The sequence below is a fragment of the Coptis chinensis genome, unplaced genomic scaffold (genome assembly GCF_015680905.1).
Source record: "Coptis chinensis isolate HL-2020 unplaced genomic scaffold, ASM1568090v1 utg724_pilon_pilon, whole genome shotgun sequence".
NCBI classification, from domain to species: domain Eukaryota; kingdom Viridiplantae; phylum Streptophyta; class Magnoliopsida; order Ranunculales; family Ranunculaceae; genus Coptis; species Coptis chinensis.
Genome location: NW_028238181.1, coordinates 65,642 through 81,227, shown reverse-complemented (window position 1 = coordinate 81,227; position 15,586 = coordinate 65,642). Strand labels below are relative to the sequence as shown.

Sequence of the window (15,586 nt, the reverse complement as noted above, 5' to 3'; positions counted from 1 at the left end):
CAAATTGTACTAGTGTATATATGCTGTAAATAGACCGCCCCTATCATACACTCCAATCTTTAGAAACTTGAATCTTTAAGTTACAATCTATCGAAAACTACCTATTATTTTATCAAACATGCATGTCTATTGTGATACTCAAACTATTGCGAGAATTTGTTAGGTTCATCAATAATCCTTGCAAGAGCAGACACCATCCTTGAAACTGTGAAACCTGTTGTTATCCCTCACAATTATTTCCCTTTCAGTCAGCTTTTAAATCACCTTAATAGCAGCATGACAATCTACACACACCTTGAGGTTCTTCACCACCTTGATAACTAACTCTGCTCCACTCACAATTAGCTCCAAGTTCTATAAATCGTATGCCTTCTCTAATAATAATCTCCAAACTACTTTCACTCAAGGTACATGTATTTGAACTCTTTCTCAGTTTCTGATCAAAATATGTATCTGCAAGCATTCATTAAAATATATATATATATAGAATTGAAGGGAAATTGGAAACTATATGCAAATGCATCGAACTAACCTTAAAGAACAATTAATGAGAAATAAACAGGATACAAATGCTTTGAACTAACCTCAATGAATAATTAACGAAAAATTAGAAATTGGATGCAATTGCATTAAACTAACCTAAAAAAATGATTAACGGAAAATCGGATACTAGAGCTAACATCAAAGAATAATTAACTGAAAATCGGAAACTGGATGCAAATGCTTAACCTCAAAGAATAATTAACAATAAATCATAAACTATATGCAAATGCATTGAACTAACGTCAAAGAATAATTAAAGAGAAGTGGGAAACTAGATGCAACTACATTGAACTAATCTCAAATAATAATTAACAGGAAATCAGAAACTGAATGCAAATGCATTGAACTAACCTCAAAGAATAATTAACGGGAATTTGGACACTGGACGCAATTGCATGGAATTAGAATAATTAACAGGAAATCGAAAATTGTGAGCAAGTGCATGGAACTAACCTCAAAGAATAATTAACGGGAAAACGGAAACCGGATGCAACAGCATGGAACACTACCCTCAAAGAATAATTAACGGAAAATCAAAAACTGAATGCAAATGCACTAAACTAACCTCACATAATAATTGACGGGAAAGAGAAAATTGGATGCAAATCCATTGAACTAACCTTAAAAAAATGGAAATCGGAAAATGGATGCAACTGCATTAAACTAATGTCAAATAATAATAATTAACAGGAAATCGGAAACTGGATGCAAATGCATTGATTTAACCTCGATCAAAGAGTAATTAACGGGAAATCGGAAATTAATCTCAAATAACAATTAACAGGAAATAAAAAAACTGGGTACAAATGCATTAAACTAACCTTAAAGAATAATTAACGGGAAATCAGAAACTCGATAATTTTTTGATGATCCCACGAGTCATGTATAATTTTTTTTTAAATGCCATGTTTGCAAGGACACTACAAAATGATAAATAGACGTTATTATTACACACTACCTCGGATAATTAATGAGAAATCGAAAACTTGATGCAAATGCATTAAACTAACGTCAAAGAATACTTAACGAGAAATCGAAAACTAGATCCAACTGCAAGGAACTAATCTCAACTAATAACTTACGGGAAATCAGAAACTAGATGCATCGAACTAACCTCAAAGAATTATTAACGCAAAATCGGCAACTGGATGCAATTGCATTGAACTTACCTTAAAAGATAATTATCGAGAAATCAGAAACTAAATGCAATTGTATTAAACTAATCCCAAAGAATAATTAATGGGAGTCGGAAACGTGATGCAAATGAATAGAACTAATCTCAAAGAATAATCAACAAAAAATTGAGAATTAATTGAATGCAAATGTATTGAACTAACCTCAGAGAATAATTAACGGGAATTCAAAAATTATGTGCAAATGCATTGAACTAACCTCAAAAAATAATTAACGGGAAATAGAAAGCAGAATGCAATGAATAGAACTAACATCAAAGAATAATTAATAGGAAAACAGAAACCAGATGCAACAGCATGGAACTACCTTCAAAGAATAATTAACGGAAAATAAAAAACTGAATGCAAATGTACTAAACTAACCTCACATAATAATTGACGGGAAAGAGGAAATTAGATGCAAATCCATTGAACTAACCTTAACAAAACGAAAATAAAAAACTGGATGCAACTGCATTGAACTAATGTCAAATAATAATTAACAGAAAATCGGAAACTGGCCGGATGCAAATGCATTGATCTAACCTTAAAGAGTAATTAACGGGAAATCAGAAATTGGAAAAAGAATAATTAACGAGAAATAAGAAATTAACCTCAAATAACAATTAATGGGAAATAAAAAACTAGGTATAAATGCATGGAACTAACTAACTTCAAAGAATAATTAATGGAAAATCAGAAACTCAATAATTTTTTGATGATCCCACGAGCCATGTATAATTTTTTTTTTTTTTTTTTTTTTTTTTTTTAAATGTCATATTTGCAAGGACACTAAAAAAGGATAAATAGAAGTTAGTATTACACACCACCTCAGATAATTAATGAGAAATCGAAAACTTGATGCAAATGTATTAAACTAACATCAAAGAATATTTAACGAAAAATCGGAAACTATATCCAACTGCAAAGAACTAACCTCAACTAATAACTAACGGGAAATCAGAAACTAGATGCACCGAACTAACCTCAAAGAATTATTAACGGGAAATCGGCAACTGGATGCAATTGCATTGAACTAACCTTAAAAAATAATTAACGAGAAATCGGAAACTAGATGCAATTGCATTGAACTAACCCCAAATAATAATTAACGGGAGTCGGAAATGTGATGCAAATGAATGGAACTAATCTCAAAGGATAATCAAAATAAAATTGAAAATTAATTGGATGCAAATGCATTGAACTAACCTCAGGAAATAATTAACGGGAATTCGAAAACTGGATGTTAATGCATTGAACTAACATCAAAGAATAATTAACGAGAACTCAGAAATTGGATGCAAAATGAATTAAACTAACCTCAAAGAATATTAACAGAAAATAGAAAACTGGGTACAAATGCATGGAACTAACCTCAAAAAGTATTAAATACAAATACATCGAATTAACCTTAAAGAATATTTAACAGGAAATCGGTGGATACAAATGTATTGAAATAACCTCAAAGAATAATTAATCAAAAAATAATTAACAGAAAATTGAAAATTAGATGCAACTGCAAAGAACTAACCTCAAAGAATAATTAACAGAAAATCGAAAACTGGATAATCTATGATGATCCCACATAGTGAATCATGTATATTTTTTTATGCGATGTTTTCAAGGACGCTACAGAAAGATCAATAGAAGTTGATATTATACACCACCTTGGATAATTAATGAAAAATTAAAAATAACTGGATGCAAATGCATTGAACTAACCTCAAAGAATAATTAACGAAAAATCGAAAACTGATGCAAATGAATCGAACTAGCATCAAATAAGTATTAACGAAAAATCGAAAATTGAATGCAAATGCATCATACTAACCTCAAAACATAGTTGTATGATATGTAGTGAGAAAGTCTCGACAAATATAATTTTGCATTTAAAATGGTATTTATTATATATATTTTTTTGTATAATTGGGATTGTCTTGCTATTCAAGTGGCTTCATTAATTATGATCTTCGCCTCATTCGACATTCTCACAAATCTTTAATCAAACTTCTATTAATAAACAACAACAAAATAGTCGAAAGGTTTTATCAGGAGGGGTCATCCGACATTCTCACAAATCTTTAATCAAACTTCTATTAATAAACAACAACAAAATAGTCGAAAGGTTTTATCAGGGGGGGTCCCCGTTCTATTATTAAAAAAAATCAATTATATGAAAATGGTTCCCGTTTTGTGAAGGGTGTCAATTTATGTAATTTAAGTAAATAATTTTAAAATATAAATAATTATGTTTTCACAAAATGTGAACTCAACATGTTCTGCCTATGAATTAAAGTATAAATTAGGGGAAAAAAATTACTGGTTGTCAAAATATAATCAATTAAAAAATGTCAACAGTTAAATTTTGAGTTCAATGAATTTTCCAATTTGAATTTGTGTATGAAAGAAAGATAGATTCTACTTTTAAATTTTAGGATTTGTCAGTGGTTTGTTCATGAAACAAATTAATTATGTTTGTTGAACTATTTTTTTCTTTTATTAATACTATATTATTATGCCTCAACGAGTCAACACACTTTCTACGAATCATTACAGTATTCTACAGTTAAATTTTTTTAATACATAATAATTAAAAAAATATTTAAAAAAATCAAATTAATTTTATGAAAACTGTATCTTCACAATAATTTCTCTGTTCTCATCTCTCCCTTTCTTTTTTCTTTTTTTTCTGATGTAAACCTCAAACTTTTATTAATTAAACCAAACGAAATTTACATGTACCCAGTACATCATAAAGGACTTACATATTCACAATCATTAGCGCCTAATGCCACCATACAGACGAAAATGATGGAAAGAAAGACAAGTCTCCAACAGGCCCAGTTGGGAAGTGTACATTTGATGGCCCCAACAATCGGAAATTCTTTACTTGAGCAGCAGCATGTGAGGCTAGAGTGTCTGCAGCACCATTTGCTTCGCAATAACACCAACTGAAGTGTACTTCTTGAAATTTACTCAGCACACGCTTAATCTGAGTAACAATTCTAGCTAGTAACCAATGACAGTTTAAGTTTTCATCCGTGAAAACCTTAAACAGCAATTGAGAATCTGTTTCTACCTCCACCTTCATATATCTTGTTTCTGCCACAATTTGAAGTCCATATAAAAGAGCTAAAAATTCCGCTTCATTGTTGGTAGTGAAAAAGATTGAAATCGATGCTCCCATTATAAAATTACCTGTTGAATCCCTGAGAATACATCCTCCACCTGCATATCCTGGGTTTCCAATAGAAGCCCCATCTGTATTCAGTTTAACAAGGCTATCTTTGGGTGGGAACCATTTAATATAAACCCGCATTTTTTCCTTATGCATCTGATGGGACATGACTTCCTTAACCAGCTGTATGTGTTTAGAGGCTTTGTTGATGTATCGAACTAGATGAGGACGTTTACCTTGAAACCTTGTGTCATTTCTTGCGATCCAAATAATCCACAAGACCCCAACAAAGTAGCAGCACTGCACGTCGCCATTTTGCATTTTCCTTTAGAGCTAGTTTCTCGGTGGGGACCTAACTCTGTACCACCATCCTATTTAAGTACACAACTCAAATGAAACTTGAGCCTTTCAACAGCAATTTCATCAAATTTTTCCCTGAGTTCTTTAATTCTTTTTCCCACTTTGTGACGAAACACAAGTTGTTTGAAATCAAAACAAGTTGAGAGGGAGTTACTTACTTGCCTACCGCAAGTTGGCTCCCCAGCCTCTGACTCGGTGCGTTGAAATTCTAATGCTCAATCATCCATGATGTCTTCGGCTTCATAAGCAGCGTCCTTGAGCTTTCTTAGCCAATCTCTAATAGACTTGTCTTTGATCTGTTTCGTCTCTGCGTCATCAAGGACAGATCGAACAGCATCCAAAGTGCTGGATAGTTTCACCAAGTCCTTGTTCACACCATGTAGTAAACCAAACTCGTTCCTGATCAGAGAAGTTAAATTGGAGCCAAGAAGTTCAACAATGGGAGAGACAAGTACATCGGCCATATCTAAGTGAAGGGAGTTACCAAAAAAAATATCTAAGTGAAGGGGTGAAGGGGTGAACGGGTGATTGTAAACTTTGTGTTGTGTTTATTGGTAAGAGGTCAGATCTTCTCCGCCTGGGTGTAAAAGCGGTCTTTTTACACCTTACAAAAATATAGTGACACATGTCATCCCATTTCACAACCATAACAAAGAGTTCTAACGGCAACACTTCCATAACTGAGTTCATCAAGAGGTATCTTGCTGGTAGACTTGATGCCCAATACTTTCATCTCATTGGTTAAATCGTAAGGCGAATAGAGTAATGTGGGTAAACATAAAGAGAATATTACCTAAAATGGTACCTCTTACAAACCAACATAATAAAGTATCGGACAGAAGTGTTGTTAGTTACTCCCACACCTTCCTTTTCACATCAAGTGAGACTTTTCACATCAAGTAAGAATACGCTCTGTTCGGAGCACAAGCACACAAAAAAGAAACCAGTAATTAAAAGGGTGCAAGGAATCTCAAGATATTAGCAGCCAAAAATAAAATCTTGTCGTAGTTTTGGGTTGGTTGAATATCGAAACGAACACAGTAATATTGAATCCGCTAATTCGCCGATCTTCCACTACTCCATTCTTTTCCTTTTCTTCCCTATTAAACTATTTTTGTAACAATTATCACAATATAATTGGTATTCCCTAACTTCATTATGTTTGTTCAAGAGATTTTATTTTAATTGGAGTATGAATATTTTTTTTTTTCTCTTTCAGATAGAGCGTAGAAGAAGAGGGCGATGGTCGATATATTCACGAGTTGTCTATTTGGATTCCATGAACTGATTTTTATTATATATTTTACATCAAGACTCAAGAGCTGAGAACAAAGAGTTTTTTCCCTATTTTCCATGCACAAAATCTTTCCTGTTATTTGTAGAATTTGTTTTGATTTTTTGTTTTATCTCTATCTAACACCGTTAGAACTCTTTGTTATTGGTGTGAAATAGGTGGACAGGTATCACTATATTTTTGGAAGGTGTAAAAAGACCACTTTTACCCGGGCGGAGAAGATCTGATGGGAAACCCGAAACACTTAAATTTGCATGCCTTGAAAGTTGAAACAGACGAAAGGAACATTATGCCACTATTCTTTAGTAAAAGGCTAAAGAATATTTCGGCTTTGTGCTCCCCGCAAGATATGCTTTCAGTAAGTCACAAGTTATTGTTTAGTAAAGAGAAAAGAATAGTCGCTTTGTGAATAGTCGCTTTGTGCTCACCGCAAGGCTGCGTTGATGTGCCTAATAAGTCACAAGTTATTAGTCCATATGATGTTATTAGAATTTCACCTATATTCATCATTACAAGTATTTATTGGAGAAAAGATGCGTAGCAAAAATGTTTCAACTGCTTTACGATCTTCTGTCAAAATTATCTACTTATATATCATGTCGTCTAAAATGTGCAACAATTTCCTCTCTCATAGACTTAGAAGTCTATACGTCCACCATTACAAAAGCTAATTCTAAGTATTAAGAGTGAAATGATCTACGTATAGTACGTATGGGGTCAAATGATTCTGCCGGACTGCAACATATACGATATACCCTTTGGTCCTGCTGCTTCTTACCATATGAATTATTACTCGGACTTAATGTTTGACTCCATAATCGGAGCAAGGTCGAGGAACACTTGCCAGAGGCCTTTGAGCAAAGAGCCCTGTATAGGACGTACACATGATCTAAGAGGTTAGTGGTGACAACGGGACCGGATGCGGTATAGCGTGGGAAGACAGGTTGCACAGGATCAGATCCGCGGTATTCCAACCGCTCTGGAACTGCTGCGAGACGTGGAGAGAGGAACCAGAACCGTAAGATAACCGCTGCTGTACGTGGAAGGGGAGGAGGAGATATAAAAGAGAGAGAAAGAGAGAGGAGAGAGAAAAAAGAAAAAGAGAGAGGGAAGAGAGCAAGAACTTGTGACTAGTAATATTATAGGTTGTAATCACAATTTATACATTTGGCGCCGTCTGTGGGGACCGAGAGAAAATGGCTACGGTAGTGAAAAGAGGAGTAGGGAGACCTAAGAAAGCAACGGTGAGAGAAAATATCGAAGAAAGAGAGATCACTGGAGAAGAAAGGGTAGGAGAGGAAGAGGGAATAGGAGAAGAAAAGGTATCAAACGCGGCAGCGGATGCTACCAAACTTCTTCAGGAGGAGATTGTTAGGCTACGAACGGAAAATGATGAGTTAAGGAAGGGAAGAGAGGTTACGCAGGGCGCAACGGGTCGGATGATCATCGAGCAAATGGGTAGAGGGGGAGAACGAGGAGTATCCGCCACAGGACATTGAGCAAACGGTGGGTATCACCTTGGAGGTAGTGAAGGCAATGATTGAGAAGGAGAGAGAGATGAATCGCACTGCAGAAAAAGCGAACCAGAGCGCTGCGTAGAAGGAGGTTGCAAGCCTCAACAAAAATCCACTGGCAGATTCGGTATGGAATTCAGAAGTGCCGAAACGATTCTCCCAGCCAAGATTTGAGAGGTATGATGGAAGGGGAGACCCGACGGATCATTTGCACCATTTCAGGCAACATATGCCGTTATGGCAGGAGAATAAATATGATGGACTTCGGTATATGATGTTCCCCGCTAGTCTGAAAAGGGGAGCCTCGGATTGGTATTATAGGTTGGCTTCGCGGAGTATCCAAAGGTTTGAAGAATTGGAGCGCGCGTTTGTTGGTCACTTCATACACCAGAAAAGAAGGGTGGTTGACATCGCGGCACTATTCAACATAAAACAAAGGTCAGCGGAGTCCTTGAGAGAGTTTCTGTGCAGATTCAAGGAGGAGACATTGAGGGTGGAAAATTTGGAGGAACATGCAGCGGTCATAGCCTTCCAGCACGGCTTGAGGGCGGGAACTAGAGTTCATGAGTCGGTTTCCAAAATCAAAATCACTTCTTTGCACGCTATGTATCCCAAGGTACAAAAATATATACGCTACGAGGACATAATGCAGAGAAATGCAAAGGAACATAAGAGAGCAGGGAAGGCAGTGCAGGCCGTTGACCGCGATGACCGCAAGGGAAAAGGAAGAGAAGAGGAAAGAGGGAAAGGAACGCATGAGAGGAGAAAGTCGGGGTCCGGATAGGGCCGGAGATCGTGGCGGGCGGATATCCGAGAGAGGAAGCCGTACAGGGAAATCGAGCAGACCCCGCTAAATCGGCCGCTTGAGGAAATCTTGCCGCTGATTAAGGGATTACAGTACTTTGAGGGTCCGCGGAGTACGCCAGTGGAGATAGATGGGAAGCCATTCTGTGCCTACCATAAAATCAGGAATCACGCTACCAATGAATGCTACGCCTTGAAGTGGTTGGTGGAGAGAATGATTGAAAGAGGGATGCTCAGGGAGTTTGTCGCAGAGGTTCGCCAAGCCGATAGAGGGCCAGTTCCGGCAAGGATTTTAGGTACCATCAATGTCATCTTCAGCGGGGAAACCCTGGGAAGAAATGCACACCGAGAAAAGATGAGAAAGACAGCCAATTTACAACAAGTGAATGAAGTGGTGAGCATACCGCGACTAGTTCGAGGAGTCGTAATGGGCGATGAAAGCATAAGGTTCACCTCGAAAGACTTAGAGTCAGTAATTTCCCCGCATGAGGATGCTCTGGTGATTACTATAGCGATGGGCAATTATCTGGTAAAGAGGGTGCTAATAGATCGCGTGATTCAGGTTGACTTGTTGTTTAAGGGGGCGGTGGAGGAGATGAATATTGGAAAAGACCAGTTACAAGCCCCCCAAACTAATCTTTATGAGTTCAACGGCAGCATGACAGAGCCCTTGGGTGAATTGATGTTACCGGTTACAGCCGGCCCGACCACGGTATTCACCAGATTTATGGTGGTGGATGCAAGTTCCCAGTATAATGCCATCCTCGGGAGGAAATGGATCCACAAAATGAAAGCCGTCCCATCGACATTATACCAGGTGATCCGCTTCCCCACTAATGGGGGAACATATGAAATAAAGGGTGACCAAGTAGCAGCGCAAAGTATCCATCAAGTGACTGTAAAAAGTATGGTCTGCGATACCAAGGGCGAGGAGGCATCGCACGATCCTGGACCTGCATAGCAATTACAGAAGGAAGCGGGAATAGAGGGGTATGGGCCTCCACTGGGACCGAAAACGCTGGATGAGTTGGAGGTAGTGAACCTCGGGGTGGGAGAGGAGGAAAAGTTTACATCGGTGGGAGCGGACTTGCCGGATGAATGGAAATGTAAGTTGGTACATTTTCTTGCAGACAACACCGATGTATTTGCATGGGTAATTGAGGATATCATAGGTTTGGATCCGGAGTATGCTTGTCATCACTTGCATATGAATGAAGGTGCTAAGCCAGTGCGACAAAAGATGAGAAGTATAAGGCAAAAATACGCGGAAGGGATCCGCGAAGAGGTTACACGGTTAAAAGGGGCAGGAATAATAAGGGAAGTGGAGTTTACAGAATGGTTATCTAATGTAGTCGCGGTACCGAAAAAGAACGGAAAAGTTCGAATGTGTGTCGACTTCACGGACGTTAATAAAGAATGCCCGAAGGATCGCATACCGATGCCCCGTGGATGAGCTAGTTGATAGAACGGCGGGTTACAAAGTGTTTTCCCTTCATGGACGCGTCGATGGGATACAATCAGGTCGCGATGTTCGAGCGAGATCAGGAGAAAACCACCTTTGTGGTGGAAGGTGGTACTTATTGTTACACCAGAATGTCTTTTGGCTTAAAAAACGCAGGTGCTACTTTTCAGCGGTTGGGAGAAAAGATGTTCGAAGGCAAGATTCGAAAGGGATAGAAATATACATCGACGATATGGTGGAAAAGAGCATGTCGGAAAGAGAGCACTTGGAAGGCCTCCAGGAAACTTTTGACATACTTCGGAAGCATAAGCTAAAACTAAATCCCGAGAAATGCTCATTCGGGGTAACTTCAGGAAAGTTTCTGGGCTACATAGTCACTCATCGCGGAATTGAAGCAAATCCATATCAGATCCGGTCACTGATTGAGATGCCATCTCCGCAGAATGTGAAGGAAGTAAAAAGACTGGCTGGGAGAGTTGCCGCACTTAACAGATTCATCTCCAAATCGTCGGACAAGTGCCGGCCATTATACCGATTGCTGCGAAAATCGCCTGATTTCCATTGGACCGCGGAGTACGAAACAGCCTTTCAAGAGTTGAAAAGATACCTTGGGCAGGCACCCTTGCTGTCGCGGCCTGAACAGGGAGAGAAATTGCATTTGTATCTGGGGGTTAGTGAGTACGCAATAAGTTCAGTTCTTGTGAGGGTGGTCAACAGGATAGAAAAGTCAGTGTACTTTCAAAGCAAAACCTTACTGCAGGCAGAGACCCGATATAGCAGGATTGAGAAGTATGCTTTAGCGTTGATATTTTCAGCACTTAAATTGAAACCGTGCCGAATCTCATTCTGTGGTTGTGGTAACAAATTTGCCTCTGAGACAAGCGTTGAAGGCCGAGAAGTCAGGTAGGATGCTTAAGTGGGCGGTCTTACTCAGTTCTTATGAGATTACTTATCAAGTTAGAACAGCAGAAAAAGCACAAGCCGTGACGGAGTTTCTGGCCGAATTTCCGGCAGAGGATCCCACTTGGGGAGATGAAATGGTAATGGAATTTGAAGCGGAGGTCAGCTGCGATCCGTTGGATCCGTGGGATGTGCGTAACGGGTGGAGAGTTTTCACGGATGGCTCTGCTATGGACACGGGAAATGGCATAGGGGTCGTGTTAGTTACTCCTGAGAACAATCGCCTTGAGTTATCCATGAAATTGGGGTTCGCAGCCTCAAATAATGAGTCTGAATATGAAGCCGTGATAGCTAGGTTAGACTTAGCGAGAGATCTAGGGGTGAAGGAGTTGTCTGTTTTCTCAGATTCCAACTTGGTAGTGAGTCAGGTGAATGGAGGGTTTGCAGCTCATTGTCCCCGGATGGCAAGATACCTTGAGGTCCTACAGCGAAGGGCAAGTAAGTTCGACAAAATACAGTTTGCACATCTGGGCCGCGGAGAGAATAGACACGCCGATGCTTTGGCTTATGTGGCTGCAGTTTTGCCTGGATCAAAGGGTCGGTCTATTGATGTAAGGGTGTTAAGCAAGCCGAGTACATCAGATGAAAATGATATTTGCCTCGTTACCGAAGGGGATCAGAGTTGGATGGAACCAATCAAGGCTTTTTTGAGAGGGGTAGAGGTGGAGAGTAAACAAGACAGGCGAAGAATGGAACAGTTGAGTCAGCGATACACATTACTGGATGATGACCTGTACCGGAGAAACTTCAATGGGCCGTTGCTAAAATGTATAGGTCCGCGGCAAGCTCATGAACTTCTAGCCGAAGTTCACGAAGGAGATTGTGGCAGTCATTCCGCGGGGCGTACTACAACTCATAGATTGATAGGGCAAGGGTATTTTTGGCCCCATATGAAAAGAGACGCTACCGAGTATGCCAAGAAATGTGGGAAATGCCAACGATTTGCTTCATTCATACATTCACCAGCTGAGCCACTGCATAATGTGTTCAGCCCATGGCCGTTCGCTATGTGGGGACTGGATATTGTAAGACCTCTACCACTGACAAGTGGAAAAAGGAGATTTATGTTAGCCGCTACTGACTATTTTACCAAATGGGTGGAAGGAGTAGCTTTGCAACAGGTTAAAGAAGAGAGTGTGAAAAGTTTTGTGGGAGAATATAATATGCGTGTTCGGCTGCCGATACCGCTATCGCAGAACAACGGAACTCAATTCTGAGGGAAAAAGTCGAGAATTTCTTCAAGCATTTAGAGTCAAACAAGGGTTTTCTTCCCCATACAACCCCTCAAGGAAATGGACGAGCAAAGGCATCTAACAAAATAATAATGGACAATCTAAAGCGAAAGTTGGAAGAGAGAAAGGTGCATGGGCGCATCGAATTAAGTCATGTGCTATGGGCGTATCGGACCACACCAAGAACTTCCACTAATGAATCGCCGTTCGCAATGGCGTACGGAGTAGAGGCCGTCATCCCAGTGGAAATGATAGAATCCACGACCAGAACGCAAGCTGTGGAACATGGACTGAATGAGAAAATATTGGCCGCGGACTTGAATCTTGTTGAGGAGAGAAGAGAGATAGCCCGAATTCGGTTGGAGGAATACCATCGAACTCTGCAGAGACAATATGATAAACGAGTGAAGCCACGGAGTTTTCAGGTGGGGGACTATGTGCTGCGACGAGTTACTCCAGCCACCAAGAAAGATAACGACGGGAAGCTGGGGCCAAACTGGGAAGGCCCATATGTCATCAGTAAGAAGGGTACCTCTGGAACTTATGGATTAGAGACTACGACTGGAGATAAAATAGATAAGCCGTGGAACATCAGAATGTTGAAAAAGTTCCATGTCTAAGATCTTTGTTCAGTCTTTTCATATTTGATAACGCACTCTTTGTATGGTTTATTATTATGACTATGAAATAAACATGCATTCCTTCCAACAAGATTAGCAACGCATAATAGAAACCAAACAGGGACGAGTATGTTATCCGAGTCAAGATGGGGGCAACCCTGACTAGCTTCACACTATACAAAGCGAGCGCGGGGGGGGACGAGCCCTTCGCGGACTGTAAGTCCGAATCAAACTGGGGGCAACCCTGACTAGCTTCACAGCTATACAAAGCGAAGCTGGGGACGAGCCCTTCACGGACTGTAAGTCCGAATCAAATCGGGGCAACCCCGACTAGCTTCCGTATACAAAGCGGCCTGGGGGACGAAGTTCTTCAGCGGATGTAAAGTCCGGATCAAACCGAGGGCAACCCCGACTAGCTTCCAAATACAAAGCGGGGGATGAGCCCTTCACGGACCAGAAGTCCGAATCAAACCGAGGGCAACCCCGACTAGCTTCACAGCCTATACAAAGCGAAGCGGGAGGATGAGCCCTTCGGACCGTGAAGTCCGAATCAAACCGGGGCAACCCCGACTAGCTTCACAGCCTATACAAAGCGAAGCTGGGGGGGAAGCCCTTCGCCGGATAAAGTCCGAATCAAATTGGGGGCAACCCTAGCTAGCCGCGCACGCCTATACAAAACCGTAGGGGAAGAGCCCTTCGCGGACTGTGTGTCCGAATCACAATGGGGGCAACCCTAACTAGCTTCACAGCTACCAAAGAGAGAGCGGGGGGAAAGAGCCCTTCGCGGACTGTTTGTCCGAATCGAACTGGGGGCAACCCTAACTTGTTTAAAAACCATACAAATAGTAAATGCAGGGGGGAAGAGAGCCCTTCGCCAACAGTGCGTCCAAATAACAAGGGACAATCATAGCCAGTGTCCAGCTAACGGAGTTTGGAGATGCAAATGAAAAGGGATTAAGTCAAAGTAACATATAGATCAATAGCTCCATGCATAACGAAGTTAAAATAAAATTAAATGTCGAAACCACGATGGATAGTGAATTACAATGCAAAAAGAGCACAAAGAATATAAAAGTACTAGCTACAAAAGACGTTGTTCCTCATAAACACAACGATAATTATTCAACTATTACAAATCCAAGGCCATCTGCAAAGAAAGTAAGCCGACATGTGTTACTACTGAGGATCAGTAGTCGGTTCTGCAGGAGAAGTATTTTCATCTTCACTGACTGGGATGCTGGCCTCTTCATTCGCCTCCACTGGAGAAGGGACCGCGCTGGTGATGGGAGTCGTAACACCAGTGGTAGGCGTCTCAACAGCTTCAGACTGCACAATTGGTTCTACCAGGGACGATGTCTCTACAACAAGAGGAGGCGGTGGAAGCAGTCGGCCAGCAGCGCTAAGCTGATCAAGTTGTTGTTGCAGTTCGCGTGCGATCTTTTTCGTAGCAAGGCCCCAGAATCGATCCGCGGCCTCTTCTACAGCCTTATCCACAGCAGCTTGAGTGGCAAGCCTCTCCGTCTCTCTGAGGCTTTCCATTTTTGAATTGACACCCGCTACGTAGTCGCGGTTAATCCGCCCCGGCTCACTACCCGAGCTCCTTATGGAGCTTGACTGCCTTGATCCACACCTCGTCCCTATCCTTCTCCAGCTTGGCGTACCTTGCTTTCCAGCCATCAGGGTCGTGTATCTCCGCCGCTTCGCCCCCAAGTTCTCCACGGTCTTTGGGTTAACCCAAAGCGGCATAGCCGATGTCTAGACTCAGCTGCAGAGACATATTGGGTATAATAGTAGCACAAAGGATGGAGAGATATTATAGTCAATAACGCATAGCTTTTCCCATCCAGTGTAAATGGAGGCCCTGTGGGAAGCAACGGTACCAGCATCTCCATAAGCTTGATCCCGAGGGAGGTGAGAGCTGAAAAATAAGGAGGCGGCAACGGCTGGATTTTCCAAAGCTGAGTCTCGTGTAGTCACATCGCGGTCCCTAGCCTTGAACTTGGGTTGCCACACCTCGACAGGCCCAGAGGTTAAAGGACCAATTGAAGAAGAATCCTGTCTAGGGCGGCGTGAAGATATCACAGACTGCGGAGGTTCATTGCGGCCAGTAGTTGGTGGAGGAACAGCGGAAGAAGTTTTAGCCCTTTTGGTGGGAGGGCTTTTGTTTGACACGTCAACAGGAGCATCCCCATCAGAGTCGTTGTCCCAAAGCTTGTACTTGTTCACATCCATTGCGGTGGCAGAAGGGGGAGCGGTAGTAGGAGCAAAATCGTCTTCCCACTCAGCCACACAAGAGTAGGAATGAGGAAGGGTGTCCGCGGTAGTAGTCTTATTTTTAGCAGCAGCGGCACGTTGAGCAACAGCTCGTGAATGGGAGATTTTGGTGGTATAGTTGAAAGACTTGTAAGACGGGCGTTTTCTTTTTTGAGGTGGGGATGGTTTGGGCT

The 15,586-nt window shown here is 41.0% G+C and overlaps 2 protein-coding genes across 2 annotated transcripts; both read left to right on the top strand.

Moving 5' to 3' along the window:
- The first annotated feature begins 11,235 nt into the window (after positions 1-11,235).
- On the top strand, positions 11,236-12,504 carry LOC147472830 (uncharacterized). The gene has a single exon (XM_086588145.1). The coding sequence runs from the start codon at positions 11,236-11,238 to the stop codon at positions 12,502-12,504; it is 1,269 nt and encodes a 422-aa protein (XP_086444271.1).
- Positions 12,505-12,731: 227 nt separating this feature from the next.
- LOC147472829 (uncharacterized) lies at positions 12,732-13,139 on the top strand. The gene has a single exon (XM_086588144.1). The coding sequence runs from the start codon at positions 12,732-12,734 to the stop codon at positions 13,137-13,139; it is 408 nt and encodes a 135-aa protein (XP_086444270.1).
- The last annotated feature ends 2,447 nt before the right edge of the window (positions 13,140-15,586 follow it).

What these genes read in the sequence shown, in the direction of transcription:
- LOC147472830 (XM_086588145.1), top strand. Translation starts at nt 11,236, where the DNA reads ATGCTTAAGTGGGCGGTCTTACTCAGTTCTTATGAGATTACTTATCAA.
- LOC147472829 (XM_086588144.1), top strand. Translation starts at nt 12,732, where the DNA reads ATGGCGTACGGAGTAGAGGCCGTCATCCCAGTGGAAATGATAGAATCC.